The sequence below is a fragment of the Lithobates pipiens genome, unplaced genomic scaffold (assembly GCF_037356315.1).
Source record: "Lithobates pipiens isolate NorthernLeopardFrog02 unplaced genomic scaffold, aLitPip1_a1.2 Scaffold_16, whole genome shotgun sequence".
NCBI lineage: Eukaryota > Metazoa > Chordata > Amphibia > Anura > Ranidae > Lithobates > Lithobates pipiens.
In genome coordinates, this window is record NW_027507748.1 from 126,986,027 (window position 1) to 127,003,208 (window position 17,182).

Genomic DNA, 17,182 nt, shown 5'->3' on the forward strand with positions numbered 1-17,182 from the left:
CTCCCTTCAGTTCCCAGTACTGGAGGACTCCCATACTTCCGTCTTAGATAAACCCGACTATAGAAGAAATCACTGACGCTATACACTCTCTACCCCCGAATAAAACCCCTGGGTTAGATGGTTTGCCCGCGGAATGGTACAAACAATACTCTGAAGTACTGGCTCAGAGATTGCACTCTCTGTTTGAACGTGTGATGGAGGAAGGCGAACTCTCAAACAGTGATGATAAGGTACTAGCTAAGGTTTTGGCACTAAGACTACAGAAAGTAATTCTCCACCTGGTTCACAGGGATCAGACTGGGTTTGTGCCTGGGAAGAGTACATATGATAATATTCGCCACCTTTATTTGCATATTCACAGGGCTGCCACAGACAAAAGAAGTGGACTGGTGCCATCGCTTGACGTGCTGAAAGCATTTGATACGGTTAACTGGTCCTTCCTCTGGGAAACCATGCACTGTATGGGTTTCAGCCCCCGATTTATAAAATGGGTACGGTTGCTTTACATTAACCCTAAAGCCAGGATAAGTACCAACAGGGATGTTTCGGAAATGTTTACTTTGCAAAGGGGCACCAGGCAGGGCTGACCGCTGTCGCCGCTTTTTGCGCTGCCCATACAGCCTCTTGCTCTGGCGGTGCGGCAGACGGCGACGGTGGGTGGCATCTGCTATGGTGAGCTCTCCGAAAAGATCTCTTTCTATGCCGATGATGCTCGGATATATCTGGACGGCTCAGAGCAGTCCTTTGTTTCTTTACTAATGGTTGTGGAGGAGTTTGTGAAGGTCTCTGGGTTACGGGTCGGCTGGGAAAAGTCTGTGGCATTCCCTATAGGCCCTGAAAAGGACTACTCCTACCTAATGCACTCTAAATTGACCATCCAACGTACATTGAAATACCTGGGGATTTCTATCAACAACAATCTATCGCTCTTGCCTACCCTCATCATTGCCCCAATTATAACGCATATGGAGATCAGGTTACGCTCCTGGGCCTCCTTACCCATAAACTTAATTAGACGTGTGAATATTTTCAAAATTATATACTTACCCAAAACCTCTCTGTTTTCCGGGCCTCTCCAATTTTTTTGTTTAAGAAACTTTTGGATAAAATCAACTCACTTGTGCCCTCCTTCCTCTGGCAGGGTTCAAACCCGAGAATTGCTAGGGCCTCACTCCAGGCTGCTAGGCCAGATGGGGGGTTGGCCTGCCCTAATCTACAAAACTATTTTTTGGCAGCACAGCTTGTATATGTATAGGATTGGTTCCTGGAGGCCTCCTCATCCTGCTCTATTGACTGCAATTAATGACCCAGGGGCCTCGCTCATTGACACATTGCACAGGTCTATACCTGAATGCTGCTCCCGTGGCTCTCCAATAGAGACGAGCCGGTTAGCCTGGCATGAGGGAAACAAGGTGATCACGGATCCGGGAGGGATATCCCCCAAAGCCCCCCTATGGCACAACCCAATTTTTCGTGAGCTCATGGGCCACCCGGATTCCCAGTGGTGGGCTAGACTTGCCATCACCCACGCCTCAGACATATTCATTGATGGTGCATTCATCTCTTTTAATGACCTGAAGACGGGGCGTGGAGTGACGAATAAGTTTTATTTTAAGTATCTCTTGTTACGCCATGCCCTTTGGGCTCAATTTACTGGTCTGACCCTAGAGCTCAAGGAATCTCCTTTGGATGTGCTGAGGTCGTACCCAGATATTGAAAAACTGGTTACAACTATTTATTCACGCCTACAGGCTGCTGGGGTCAAACCCTTTCAGATTGCACAGCGGAAATGGGTAAAGGAAATTCCTGAGTTGTCGGAGGAGGGATGGGAAGAGGCCTCGGAGGTCTGTTTTCTGGATCTTATAGGGTCTAATAACCAATATGTACAGTTCAAATTCATACACCAATTGCATTACACTCCTGCCAGGCTGGCCCGTATGGGTTATGTGTCAGCTGCCTCCAGTTTCAGATGTGGCTTCACTGCAGCGGGATACATGCATATGTTCTGGTCCTTTCCAGCCTAGTCTGCCTTCTGGAGGGATTTGTTCTCGTTTTTCAGAAATACCCTACATGTACAGGTATCCTGTACCCTGGAGATCGGACTGCTGGGGATATTGAATGACTTCATAGCCAGGACTCATACACGGACTCTAGTCCGTATAGTACTATTCGATGCTAGGAAATTAATCTTGGTGCAATGGAAATCCACAACTGCTCTAAATGTTCAATTGTTATATCGTATGATAAATAAGGTTATACCCACTTTTAAACTCATCTAGAAGGGTAGGGCTTGTCTCAAAAAATGTACTAAGATCTGGCAATCTTGGCTTGACATAGCGGAGTATCCTTCCAGAAGGAATCTATCAAAGCAATAATTGGCCCCCGTCTCACCCCTGGGGACCTCAGGTGACTGCCAATGGTGGGTACAGACTTCTTTGCAGCATGGCTGGGGGTGGGGATGGGAGGTGAGGTTGGAAGGGTGTTGCATGACAGAGATTGTGTGTGTGTATATGTGTGAATGAAGAATGAAGTACGAATTGCTTATATATCCAATGCCTACTGTACCATGATCTACAGTATTTGGGCCCTACGTGGCTTATGCTCAGAAATCTGCTATCTCACTCCGGTTTATAAGTTTTCCTCCGTTGAGGAACTGGGTGTTTAAACATGATTTAAACTTTTCTAACAATGTTGGGCTAGTGCATATACTTAGGTAAAGTAATGTCTCTATAAATGTCCCTGTGTATTTGTACCTGTAAACAAAGCTTTATGAAAATCAATAAAAATGATATGTTAAAAAAATAAAATACTAACCCGTTATAGCTTTTACAACCATATCTGACACTTCAGGAATATCTTCATTGACTGGAACACACAGCATCTGAAGAGTTACCCAATGTAAGGCCCTGAGGAACAGAGCATGAAAGCATAAATTTAAAGTACACTGGCACTCCGTTTTGCTTCCTGGCAGGTTGTACAACTATTTCCATGAACCTCCAAATGGGAAGCCCATGCAAAGACTTGCTTTACAGTACATATATTCCCAGGGTAGACTAGAGCAGGCTGTCAGTATTTTAGGCGGACCCGATCAGACCATCCATTGCCGGATGTAAATGGACATGTGTCTGTTTACACCCACCGATATCCAATCCTGGACGCTGAAAACAGACCGATAGGAGATCCGCTTCCCATCCATCTGGTGATTAAACAGACAAGTGGTCCATTTCCAGCAGATCCCCCCAGCGAGGAAAGTGAGCTGTGTCCATTGTGCATAAGCTGAGCTGATCTGCTGGTGGAGTTCGCAATTCTGAAAGAGCCTTTACTTTCCAGCAGAAGCAAGAACCAAGGCATTTTCATCCATTAAATGTCTATTTGTATATAAAAAAAGGCTTGTATACATATAAAAAATTTAAAAAGAAAAAACTGAATTCTTTCCAGCACTCAGGAAGGGTGCTACCCCATTATCTCTGTTGCTGTGTGAATAGGCCACAGCCAGCTTTGTGACCAGTACTGGGACACATAAGAATATCCCTATTGGTTCCTATAGACCTTTTGACTAATCTGACAATGGATTTAACACTGCATCTCTAGCCACACAAAAATTAATTCTTGATATCCCCCTCACCTGATTCTCTTTTGCACAGCTAAATCTTTCTTCTCATCGTCTGTGGTTTCTGGACAGAACACATGCTTGTATAAGCGTGTCATGATAAACTTCTCAATTTGGTCCATGGCTTCCTCCACTTTATTAGGTGGCACTATTTTTAAAAATAATAAGAGCAATGAGGAAAACTTCACAAAGACAATAACACCACTACAAGTCTAAAGCACAAAACTAAGAACTTTGTAAAAAAAAAAAAACAAATAAAAAGGATCTCTGTTTCACTCACACACAGTACAGAAAAAGATACATATATACTGTACATCTACATCTCTTACTATACACATTTCGCTGTATGTAAAGTGAAGAGACACTGTATGCACTGTCTTCAGTTGGGAGTGTAGAGGATAATATACATGCAGATCATTAACTGATTTTCAACATAACTATCCTATAAGATCAGAACATTTTAATACTACTAATATCAGCCATAGGAAGAAGCAAGGGAGGCCGCTTACCTATATGGTTTGTGCATGCAGAGACCAGGGCACATCTTTGGCAACTGTGCTACACAAGATAAACATACAGCCAAAATGTTTGCTGAAATGCTACTTGCCAGCAACAAAACCTTTGCTGATATCAGGCCACAGCCACACTAATTCCTCATTTCAATTGCCAATAAAACACGTGACTAAGAATTAACATGCACTGTATAGTACATAGATGTCACACCACTTCTGGAAAATCTGTTCATTTCTAGAGCCCTTTAATCACATGAAGACCAGGATGTTAAAGTATAACTAAAGGCAAAACTTTTTGTTTAGTTTTAGATAAAGTGGAGATGGATTGTCCCTGGGACACTGTTGCTGGCTTACACTGGTCCGGTGACACTATGACTGCTGCTGTGGCGTTGATCAGGAACACTGACTGGCTGCACTGGTCAGAAAACACAGTGGCACCGCCCCCTGTGAAATCACTGACCGATGCATGCTGGGTTGGTGATTTCACAGGGGGCAGTGCCATCAGCTAAGGTCACCGGGTGGCTCAGCCACTTAGCTATTTACAAATCGGAATGCCATGGTGTGCATGGAGCCTAATGATAAGTTTCGAAATACTAGAGAAATGCTTAAATAATGCATTATTACAATTTAACAAAACCCATTCAAATTTAGTGGTCTAAAATGTACTGGAAATTTTAGTAGATTAAGGCTCCGTTCACATATATGCGAATTGTATGCGCTTTGAACCGCATCTGTTTGCATGGCATGTGAACCAAACCAATTTTCTATGGAGCCGGGTCACACATATGCGGTGCAGTGGCAGTGCAAATTCAAAAAGAGTCCTGTGCGGTTTCTGAGCACTGTGGTGCGATTCAGATGCGAATTCCAGGCTCATTGCCTTTTATAGGAATATATCTGAAATCTCACTGATCCCCGATGAAGTCACGTGATTCGTGACGACACACATTGGAAATACAGAACCCGGAAGTGACGTCAGGTTGCGAGTTCAGCAGACGTTTACTATGTGCATGTATTTACCTTTTTAAATGTGAGTACCCATATGTTTTTACTATGAATGCAATAAACAACATTGACCCTACTACACTAAAGAGGTCCCTTCCTTCCTGATCTTTTTATATATATGCCCGGCTGGTTCACCTGAGTGGATCTACATCACCTGACCCATTCCCAGGAGAGGCGATATTAAGAGGAAGCAGGCATCAGGCTCTAGAGATACTGGAACCTTGTAAAGGAATGTGAATAAGGACCCCTCCCTTTGAGATCATCTATCCCTTATACTGACAAGCTGATTACCTTACAACAGTAAGGTAAGATGGTAGTACACCTACAGATTTTATTTACATAAGTCACTTTGAAGATTTCACTTTAGTGAAGTCACAACATCTCCTTTTAATGCTAGACAGCACTTTATTTGCACATTTGCACTGTATATTGATTTAGGAATCGTTTATTATATGCATTGGTGGCACTTTACCTCATTATATGGACTTTTAGTAATCAAGTATATTTTACCATAATTTTTTTACTTGTATATTGCTCCATTATCTTCAATCTGTTTCTTTGCACTTCATTTTATTAATATATACAAGTGTGGGTATGTTTATTACTTAGTGACCTCCTAAGGATTCATATATTTGCACATTTGCACTTTATTGCACAGAATTTATTAGTTTATTATACATTTTAGTATATAACACTTTTGAGGAGCGCATCACCATATATTGATTTTTTACATTTTAATCACATATTAGCGCAGGAATACCCATTTACATATAATAGACCCTTAGGTCTGGTATGGATTTTGAGGGGAACCCCCATACCAAAATGAAAGAAAAAATGGCGTGGGGTGATCCAAACCAGACCCAGACCCTTACCTGAGCAGGCAGACAAGTGATACATGCCCCCCCCCCCCCAACCATACCAGGCCACATTGCTCTCAACATGCGGGGGGGGGGGGGGTGTTTCGCTGCCCCAAAGCATCTTCTTCCTATGTTGATGGGGACAAGGGCTTCTTCCCCACAACCCTGGCTGGTGGTTGTGGGGGTCTGTGGGCAAGGAACTTATCGGAATCTGCAAGCCCCCATATCCTCATGTGAATAAGTATGGGGAACATTGTACCCCTACTCATTCACCAAAAAAACAACAAAAATTAAATAAAAGCAGTACAGGTACACCCTTTTGCCTGCCCGTGCTATTCTGCCGACATAAATTGGCGCGCGGCGGTCGGCAAGTGGTTAAGAACTAACAGACGGCAGAAGTTTTTTTTTTTCCAGGGTCGATGGCGGTGGCGTTAATTGATGCTAGTTCCACATTGGGGGACATTGTTTTTTATTTTTAATTAACGAATTGTCAAAAACTGTCTGTGTTTTTATTTCTTTTTGTCACTTTTTTGGTGAATGAGCAAGGGTAAAATGTTCCACATAGGGGAGGGGGAAGGATGTGGGGTTCCCTTGTTAAGGGGGCTTCCACATGCTCATAAGCCCCCTGCCCGCAAACCCAACCACCGGCCAGGGTTGTGGGGAAGAGGCCCTTGTCCCCATCAACGTGGAGACAAGTGGCTTTGGGTTGGCCCCAAAGCACCCCCCATGTTAAGGGCATGTGGCCTGGTATGGTTCAGGAGGGAGCGCTCACTCACCCCCCTCCTTTCCTTGCCTGCCAAGCTGCATGCTCGAATAAGGGTCTGGTATGGGTTTTGGGGGGGGGGCTTTTAAATTTGTGGCGTGGGGGTTCCCGTCAAATTATGAATGGGGGGGGGCTCACTCCATTTTTTTTCAGATCATATTTTTGTTCATAGCTGATTCGATGCGCGATTCGGGTGCATTCCCATAGAAGGCAATGAGACTGGAATTCGCATATGACCCACACCAAAGTTTTCAGAAAACACACAGGACTCTCTTTAAAATGTCATATGAATCAGATGCGGTTCAAAACGCATTCAATTTGCATATATGTGAACAGAGCCTAATGCACAGAATGCATCAAGGTAAAAAATCTTGAGCCTTTAGAACCACTTTAATTCTCTGTTACACACAGCCCAACTACATTATACTCTCCTATTAATTTCAAACCACCCCTAACAAAAAACCAACATCTAATTGTGTGCTGGGGGCGACTGACATGTTACTTTTCTTTATGTTCAACTTAGGGGCTTACTAATAAAAATCTTGCAGAAAACATGTACAAGTAGTAAACACTGCTATATCTTCCATCTTTAATAAAGTATTTTATTTTTTCAGCTAATATCTAAGGTACATGTCATTTTAGTAATTAAAGCTTTATCTATTAATATTATGCAATTTTCGATTCAATACTAGTATTTTCACACCTTTTTTTTTATGTAACAAGATAAAATAGCTATAATGTAATATTTCAGTTACTTTAACCATTTTCATAGTAATGATGTAGAATCTTACCTTCAAAATTCATCATAAAATCCCTATATAGAAATGTTGTTTTAACATGAAAAAATCCAACAAATTGAATATCAATATCACAATGTTTGACCTTTTATAAATATGAAGATGCTAAGGAAATGTAAGTGATGTGAAGCGAGTTTAATAAAAGACCACATAGAAGAGTTCTTGCTGGAAATAAAATATTTTTAAGCAACAGGCAGCATGGGTTCATGAAAGACAGAAGTTGTCAGACAAATCTGATTTCTTTTTATGAGGAAGTAAAACCTTAGACAGAGCGGTGGCTTTGGACATTGTATACTCTGATTTCGCAAAAGCGTTGAGACATTTCCCCACAAACGGTTAATGTGTAAGGTAAAGTCTACAGGCTTGGAAAGATCAATTTGTAAATGGATAGAAACTGCCTAAAAGACAGAATTTGGAGAGTAGTGGGTAACGATTCTTACTCTGAATGTGCTAAGGTGATAAGTAGTGTACCCCAAGGCTCAGTGTTGGGACCCTTACATTTTAATATCTTTATAAATTATATAGCGTCTAGGATTAAAAGTACCATTTATGTCTTTGCAGATGACACCAAGTTACGCAGTGGAATAATATCCTTACAGGATGTCTCCAATTTACATGCCAACCTCAGTGCACTGTTTAATTGGGCAACTATGTGGCAAATGAGGTTTAATCAGGGTGGATAAAAATAAACGATCAGATTTTTTTTATTTCAATTAGATTTTTTTAAATAAAATGCTTTTGGAGTAAAAATCTATCTAAAAGATAGTTTTCCTTTTATGATACAGTAATAATATTGTTTATTTAGCATGAAATGGAGGTTATGAAGCATGATGCTGTATATTCTGCAATATTTAAATTTTTAGTAAACTCATTCAAAGAATCCAAGCTCTGCAAGCTGGGATAACATGCACTGCATTGATGTACTCACACAATTTCTAACTACCAGCAAGAATAAGAGCCCCTTCACACCCACAGTGGCCGGGCGTCGGCGGTAAAGTGCCCCCATTTTCAGCGGCGCACTTATAACCCCAGTGGGTAGGGGCGCTTTAGGAGCGGGGCATACACCGCTCCTAAGGCTCCTCAAAAGACTTTTTTTTACATCCTGCCAGCGGACCGCTCCAGTGTGAAAGCACTCAGGCTTTCACATTGCAGTGACAGGAGAGGCGCTTTACAGGTGCTATTTTTAGCGCTATAGCGCCTGTCAAGCACCTTAGTGTGAAAAAGTTCTTAGTCCTTACATTTAAAGAGCACCTGTCCATCATGGCAGCACCTATTAGCGGGCATCCACTCACCTGCTGCCGCCATATCCCTCACCTTGTTGTGTCACTGGCACATCACCAGCCATCCCATTAAAGTGAATGGGATTGTCTGTGAGTAAACAGTGGGTCTGAGGAGGAGCCGCTGCGGGACAGAGATGACAGCTGCTCTTTAAAATTTATGATTTAAATCAAGTAAATTGAAATCAAGCCTTTTTCTAGTGATTTAATTTGTAATTTAAATTGTGATTTAAATCAAATCCACCCTGGGTTTACTGTTGATGTAAAGTTATGCACTTGGGGGCTAAAAATATGCATGCATCATACATAATAGGGGGAGTACAACTTGGGAATCAATGGTGGAGAAGGATCTGGGTGTTCTGGTAGATCATAAGCTCAATAATAGCATGCAATGCCAAGCAGCAGTCTCAAAAGCGAGCAAAATCCTTAATTGTATTAAGAGGTGGCATGGACTGGAGAGAGATATAATTTTGCTCCTGGACAAATCATTAGTAAGACCTCATCTGGAATATGCAGTTTAGTTTTGGGCACCAGTTCACAAAAAAAGGATATCAGGGAACTGGAGAAAGTGCAGAGAAGGGCAACCAAACTGTTAAGAGGCATGGAAGAGCTCAGCTATGAGGAAAGATTAAAGGAACTGAATTTATTCTTTCTTGAGAAGAGGAGATTAAGGGGAGATACGATCAACATGTATAAATAAATAAGTGGTCCACATAGTGAACTTGGTGTAGAGTTATTCACTTTAAGGTCATCACAGAGGACAAGGGTGCAACTCTTTACATCTGGAGGAAGAGAGACTGAATCTCCAAATACAGAAAAGTTTCTTCACAGTAAAAAGCTGAGAAAATGTGGAATATACTTCAACAGCTGGTTCTGGTCAGCTCAGTGGATTGCTTTAAAAAAGGGCCAGAAATGGCCAGAATATAACTGGATACTAACATTTATAGGTAATGTAATATTTTGTTTTCCCTTTTATTGGTTATACTAGATGGACTTGTGTCTTTTTTCAACCAGACCAACTATGTAACCATGTTGTGAAAGAAACACAGATGATTGCTTTAGGAATTTGAAATTTTACATATATTATAGGGGAACCTGGATACCGTACACAAAAAAAAAAAAAAAAATACTTAGAGTGCTGAAAATGAATATAAAAATTGCCCAGAGAAAAGTAAACTGTTTAAATATTTCAGATAACCAAATCTGCAAAACAGAACGTTCAGCCTTTACAAATAAGAAGCAAAATGTATTTTATGTTTCGAAGCTCCAGTAAATAAACATGGAACAATCAATGGTGACAAAACTGATTAATAAACATAAAGAAAACCAATACCGTCTTGCAAACAATGGTGACAACAAATTAAGTTGTCAGAAATGTATGAATAAATTGTAGATGAGCCAAGAAAAAATGCTATCTGGTTTAAAAGGAAAAAAAAAAAATCAATGGGCTTCAGCCTCAGTAAATGGTATGTGATGGTTTGTCTAGTTAACATCTGAAATGACGGGGTTACCTTTCCAATACATCTGCAGTTTGTCTGCTGTGTTCTGGTAAAAGTCTTGAGTGTATTCTGACAATTCTTCAATATTTGACTCCTGAGGAGACAGCAAGAGAGACAATCAACATGTTTTCACAGCAGAATCAAACTTCAATTTCTCATGACACATCTCAGAGATGATGGAGCTATTGATTATTGAATATACAAGAAATGAGCATTAAACAAGCAATTTCTGAAGCAGAAAACAGACTTTAATATCTTATGTGGTAGGAACACATGTATATTAACCATTTGCTGCCCACCCACTGTCAAATGATGGCAGGATGGTGCGACTCTCATTCTGGGTGGGCGCCCACGGTGGCACGCAGCGTGGCGTTTATAGATGTGCCATGTTGCTAGGAAGCGACAGTACCCCGATCTCTATAAAGAGCCACAGCTCTTTAACATGTGATCAGATGTGCCAAATCACAGCCGGTCACATGTAAATACAGAAGTGCCAGTAATTGGCTCTCCTCACCTCACACTGACAGTGTGTGGCGAAGACAGCTGATCAGCGGCATCTCTTCACAGGGTACATCAAGAGAGGTAATCAGGGCACTGATCATCAGTGCCCTGATTACAATGAAGCGCCACCAGTACCAGCAATCAGTGCCCATTAGGGATGCCAGCTGCCCACCAATGCCACCCATCAGTGCCGCCTATCAGTGCTCATTTCATTTGGATACAGTGTATCACGACCACGCAATTTTCAAAGTGTGACAGCGCTGAAAGCTGAAAAAATGGCCTGGGCAGGAGGGGGGGGGGGTAAAAGTGCCCTGTATTGAGGTGGTTAAAGTGATTGTAAAGGCAGAAGGTTTTTTTTACCTTAATGCATTCCATCTATTCTAATGCATTAAGGTAAAAAAAAAACTTCTGGGTGCAGCACCATCCTCGTTTTTAAATACACGTCTTTAATCAATTGCAGTCTATGGAACCAAAAACCAGAAAAAAGTCCATAGCATCTTTCCATAAAATGCACAGATGTGAACTACATCCATAGAAATCCATGTTAAATGGACTGTAGGGTGTTTTTGTAAAACTGAAAATGCATCAAAAATGAATAAGTGTAACAGGCCTTAAAAGAAAATCTTTCATTTGAATACCTATTTTGGTTAAAACGTTCCTTCAATTTGGAGAGATTTAACCACTTCCTACTCTATGCAAAAAGAAAAAATTGGCTAGAAATACACATTTGCAAAATGGGTCTTTATACTATTCTCCTGTAATTCCTGCACATTAGAATGTAGCCTCAGAGAGGAGGGAACTCTTAGCAGGCCAGGCATAAAAGTGGAACTTGACACTTTCAATTAACATTGATTTATTTATTTTTTTAAAGTGGTTCTAAAGGCTCAAGGTTTCTTTACTATCATTCGTTCAGCAGGTTTTCCCAAGTCTCTGCTTCCTCACTGGCTGAGACACAGCAGCAGGAGCTCCCACTGTTGTCAATCACAGCCAGTAAGGAGAGAGAGAGGGGGTGGGGCTAAGACAAGCTTGCTATGGGGGGCAATCATAAAGGGAGGCTGCTCTGTGCAAAACCATTACACAGAGAATGTATGGGAGGTCTGTTATATACATTTAAAAAAAAAGGAAACTTTACAAACCCTTTAACCACTTAACGACCAGCGCACGCCGATGTACGTCATATTTTTGAAGAGGGATATCTCGGTAACGGCAGCTGCTGCCACAACCGAGATATCCATCTCTTCAGGCGCTGGTCATCTGTACGATAACGGTGGTCTCCATGGCGGGTTTGCCGCGAGATCACCGCTATCAGCGGCAGGAGAGGTGCCACCCCCCCTCCTGCGCCTTCTGCCGCTTACCGGAGCCGCCGGTAGCGGCGAAGGCGATCAGGTCCTCTTCCTAGCTGGGTATAGAGACGAGTGAGGCTACGATGGCCCCCACTCGTCTCTATACCATAGGAGGGCGTAAGCGATGTCAAAACGTCACTTCCGCCCATACCTTTTAAAAGGTATATATTTTTAATGTAATTTTTTTCAAATTACTTTTTATTTTTTATTTTATTTTTTTGCATTTAAAGCGGAGGTCCACCCTAAAATGGACCTTCCGCTCATCGGATTCCTCCCCCCCCTCCGGCGCCACAATTGGCACCTTTCATGGGGGAGGGGGGTGCAGTTACCTGGATAATCCAGGTAACTGAACCCACTTCCGGGCTAGCTCTCTGCGGAAAGGGGCGTACATTACGCCCCTTTCCGCAAGTGCCCGCCCCCTTCCGCAAGTGCCCCGCTGCCTGCTGGGAAACACACAGATCCCAGAGGCAGCGGGGACCGTCCTCATTGCGCAGCGCGGCTCGCGCATGCGCAGTAGGGAACCGGGAAATGAAGCCGAAAGGCTCCATTTCCTGATTCCCATACCCAAGATGGCGGCGGCAGCACTCGAGTGTCGATCTAGAGATCGGCTTCGGGTGCCGACATCGCGGGCGCGCTGGACAGGTAAGTGTCACTATTTTAAAAGTCAGCAGCTGCAGTATTTGTGAGTAGCGCCCGCATATGAAAACGGCAGTCGAACTACACATGTGAGGCATCGCCGCGATCGGTAAAGCAAGAGCAATAATGCTAGCCCTAGACCTCCTCTGTAACACAAAAATGCAACCTGTAGAATTTTTTAAATGACGCTTATGGAGATTTGAGGCTAAAAGTTTGACGCCATTCCACGAGCGGGCGCAATTTTGAAGCGTGACATGTTGGGTATCAATTTACTCTGCGTAACATTATCTTTCACAATATAAAAAAAAATTGGGCTGATTTTACTGTTGTCTTTTTTTTTTTTTCCAAAAAGTTATTTTTTCCGAAAAAAGTGCGCTTGTAAGACCGCTGCGCAAATACGGTGTGAAAAAAAGTATTGCAATCACCGCCATTTTATTCTCTAGGGTGTTATAAAAAAACAATATAAAATGTTTGGGGGTTCTAAGTAATTTTCTAGCAAAAAAAAAAGTTTTAAACATGTAAACACCAAGTCTGAAAAAGAGGCCTGGTCCTTAAGTGGTTAATCCTTCAAGCATTAGTAAATAGATAGGAATGTATATTGTATTTCCTCGTTTTAAACTTTTTTTTTTTTCTCTCCCAGTTACTTCCTTATTTTTAGGCCTAGGCAAATGACGACATACATCCCAGGAGACTTCAGGAAAGAGGTTTGCTCAGGGTAAGCACACTCTCCAGCCTGCATGGCTGAGCTAGTTTGGGAAAACATAAGAACATAAATGCCTGACAGAATTACAAGGGGAAAAAAAGTTTTACAGACCTTCTTGTGCTGCACGGCTTCCAGGAAGACTTTACACTGCTTATACACATCATGCCCCGCTTTATGATAGGTCTTCAAAAATTCGATAAATTCCTTGGACACACGATCGGTCTCAATGCTGTACTGACGAGTGAGAGAAGGACTAGGAGCTTTCGGTTCTTTCATATCTACAGTCAACAGGAAAAATACAGACCTTAAAAAAGTGTACCTGTCATGTAACTTTTACCAAGTGCCAGAGCATTAGCACAGATAGAATAAACACCTTTTTTCAATTTGGTATCATTTTCATAATGAAAGCGAGTGATGATACTTTGCCTATACATTTTCTCTCACAAATGGCCTACACTTTATTAAAATAGGAAGCGGTGCCTGTTACGCATCTCTCATAGCCATCCATTTAATCACCTCTAAAGGAACAAACAAATGACAATTTCACAAATGTATTTCCAAAGGTGCAGTAAACATGTCACTGCAGCTTAAAGTGGAACTTCACTCCCCTAATCAACATTGACTATTTTTAATCCTTGAGCTGGCATTAATAAATAGATAGGAAAGTATATCATATTTACTTGTTTTAAAACTTTTATTTTTTTTAACAGTTCTTAATTTACTTCCTGGTTTCATGCCTAGGCTAATGACCTATATCCCAGGAGTCTTCAGGAGGGGAGGAGAAGAGGGGATTTCTCAGCTAAGCAAACCCTCCTGCATGCATGCTTGAATTAAGGGTAGATGGTTTCCAGGAAGAAAATGCTACATGAATTATTTGCCCTTACTCAAGATGGCCATGGCCAGAAAGTGATTTCTCAACAAAATAAAGCATGGGGAGTTTGCTTTGAATATTAAAAATGAATTAAATAGTGGTTTTGGTTTGTGGGGCTCAGATGCAATGAAGATCTGCTTTAATAGGAAAAGATGGCTGATGTCACAAACACATGTTCAATAGATCAGAAGAAAAAAAGAAGGGGGCAGGGATGGGAGGAGCCGTTGACACGTAGCGGCCGTTGGCTCGCGTCCTCTTCCCCCGCCGCCCCCTCCCATGCCTCCTGTATCGCCCGCTCCGCCCACCCGCCGTCAGCTGTTCGCCTCCACGAGGCAGACGGACGCTCCGGATCAAGTTAGGAGAGAGAGCGAGCAGAGAGCGCTCCCTCGTGAAGTGGAGATACATCGGTAGGAAGGCGGCTCTGTGTAAAGCCCTGCACCCCCCCTCCTTTACCGCGGAGTCAGCCTGACGGCACGGACCTTCTCCACCCCTCCATAGGTCGGTAAGGCTATGAATAAGATGATCACTGACAGAGTGGAGGAGCAGTGATAGGTGAGCAACCGTGTGGATGAATGGAGGGGAGATGGACTGCTGGATATTCTGTCATCATCAGTGACTAGAAGTTATTAGTCTAAAGAATTTCTTGGAGAGTGGTAAGGTATATATGTTTACAAGCTGGCTAACGATTGCTGTTAATGCGACACCTATTACTTGACTACCAGTTGTTACCAACACTGCCTGGTTTGCTGGACACGGACCTCTCCACCCCTCCACAGGTCGCTGAGGCTATGAATGAGATAATCAGTGACAGGGTGGAGGTGCAGGGATAGGTGAGCAATCTGTGTGGATGAAAGGAGGGGAGATGGTCGGCTGATATTTTGTCATCATCAGTGACTAGAAGCTATTGTTGTAAGGACTTTTTTTTTTTTGAAAGCGGTAAGGTGTATATATATATATATATATATATATATATATATATATATATATATATATATATATATAAGCCTGCTAACAACCGCCTCTAACGTGACTCCTATTTCTGGACCATCAGATTATTACCAACACTGTTTGATCAGCTGGATATAAACCCTGCAGGGGGAGGAATGATGAGAGGTGAATGGATGGACATTTGATGGACAGATAATTAGCAAGGTTATGCAGAGTTTTTCTCTCTTGCTCTTCTATTTACAATTCCATATAGAGGCATAAAATAGCGGTCCAGATTGGCGCTCATTTCACAATTTTCATTCCTTCGCTCACTGTTTGTCCAGCACTCTTGGACAGCAACTCTTGTGGGCCGACATTGGTAGCGAGTGCTGGAGTTAACTTATGACCAATATCTGCGGCTAAAAAAAGAAGGAAAAAAAAAAAAAAGAGAGAGGGAGAATCCTGGCGTGGGTCCTTGGGCGACGAGCTGGACTGGGGTTCCCTGCCCGTTAACTGTGCTGCTGTTTGTCTGCATGGGAGAATAAAATCAATGCTATGTTGCCTCTTTACAAATTGACTTATCTAAGTAGGAGATGTCCTTGGAAGTTTGACAAGGTATGGTCCCCTTGGACTGGACCTACCCTTGGATAGTAGGCGGAGGGTGGCGAGGTGCCCTGTGTCTTACTCCTCTTACATTTTTTTTGTTTCTTTCTGGTGAGCTCCCTCTCCTCCCCCCCTCCCCCCTCTTCTTTCTGGCATCTCCTCCTCCCTCTCTGCTCTCGCCCCCCCCCCCCCTTTTTCCTTCTGTTTTCCTTTCCTCCTTTCTTCTTTTCTTTTTCTGCTGTCGGCTGTCTTGCCTCCACCCCCTTTTTCCCCCCCAAGAGGGTTTTATCATTGTTATAGCTATCCTTTGGCTCACAGATCCTCAGTGTTCACTATGATTGTTTTGCTGACCTTGGTACGATGTTACAGTATGCCTTGTATGCAGATTTTGTATTATATGTATATTTAATAAAGCACTCCTGATTGTTAAAAAAAAAACTGTGCTGCTGTTCCCCGCTGGCATATGGGTATAAGGGAGTGAGGAACCCCGCCCCCAGAGAATGATGTAAGCAATCCGGACCCCATAAGAGGCATAAGAAAAGGGAAAGGCCCTGGTTCTTGGTGTTAATTTGCTACAAAAGGAGAATGCCGGGGAAGATGAATAAAAAGGGGGGTGCGGGGCCTGTTAGCCCGGGGGGGGATACAACGGTACTTGGTGGGGGAGACAAGTATGATGGAAAACAGTCAGGATACCCCCAGCCAGAAGACATCAACAAAATCAGGTGTAGGCACTAGTCAAACTACGGATACGGGTGAAGGGCGGGGAGCGGGAAAGCCTAAGGATCCATGCCCAACTCGCACCAGGATGGGGGGGGTAAGCTCCCGAGATGAAGATAAGGGCAAAAAAAGGGAAGAATCGGGGAGAAAAGGAGAGACCCCCCCCCTACCCGAAATCCAACCCGAATCAGAAGGAGCCCCAGTGCTGGCAGAGCCACAAGTGAGCCTGAGAGAGATATTTACAGAGGCACTGACTAAGGTTGAAACGTCACTTAAATCCGATATAGCCGGGATAAAGACAGATATTGGCCGAGTGCTAGGAAGGGTGGAAGAGATGGAGGAAAGAATGAATGGATATGAACAGAATATGAGGGACCTGAGAGAACAAGTGAAATTAGCCCAAAAAATGAATAGATATAAAATCGAGGACCAAGAAAACCGTGGAAGAAGGAAAAACTTAAGGATAAAAGGCCTAGAAGAAAAATTTAAAAACGAAGAGCTCCCTAGGGTGATGCAGGACTTGTTCAATCCCATTCTAGGTAGGGCGGAGAATGACAAATTAAA

At 42.7% G+C, this 17,182-nt stretch overlaps 1 protein-coding gene across 4 annotated transcripts in view; it reads right to left on the minus strand.

Moving 5' to 3' along the window:
- The window catches only part of RABGEF1 (RAB guanine nucleotide exchange factor 1), a 101,239-nt gene that overhangs the window by 20,218 nt on the left and 63,839 nt on the right, over window positions 1-17,182 (minus strand). For all 4 annotated transcript variants that reach the window (XM_077480444.1, XM_077480440.1, XM_077480443.1 and 1 more), the window contains 4 exons: window positions 13,612-13,778; window positions 10,330-10,411; window positions 3,626-3,758; window positions 2,815-2,906 (listed from right to left, as the gene is read on the minus strand). In XM_077480444.1, coding sequence (XP_077336570.1) covers window positions 2,815-2,906; window positions 3,626-3,758; window positions 10,330-10,411; window positions 13,612-13,778 — 474 coding nt within the window. The remainder of the gene's footprint in view (window positions 1-2,814; window positions 2,907-3,625; window positions 3,759-10,329; window positions 10,412-13,611; window positions 13,779-17,182) is intronic.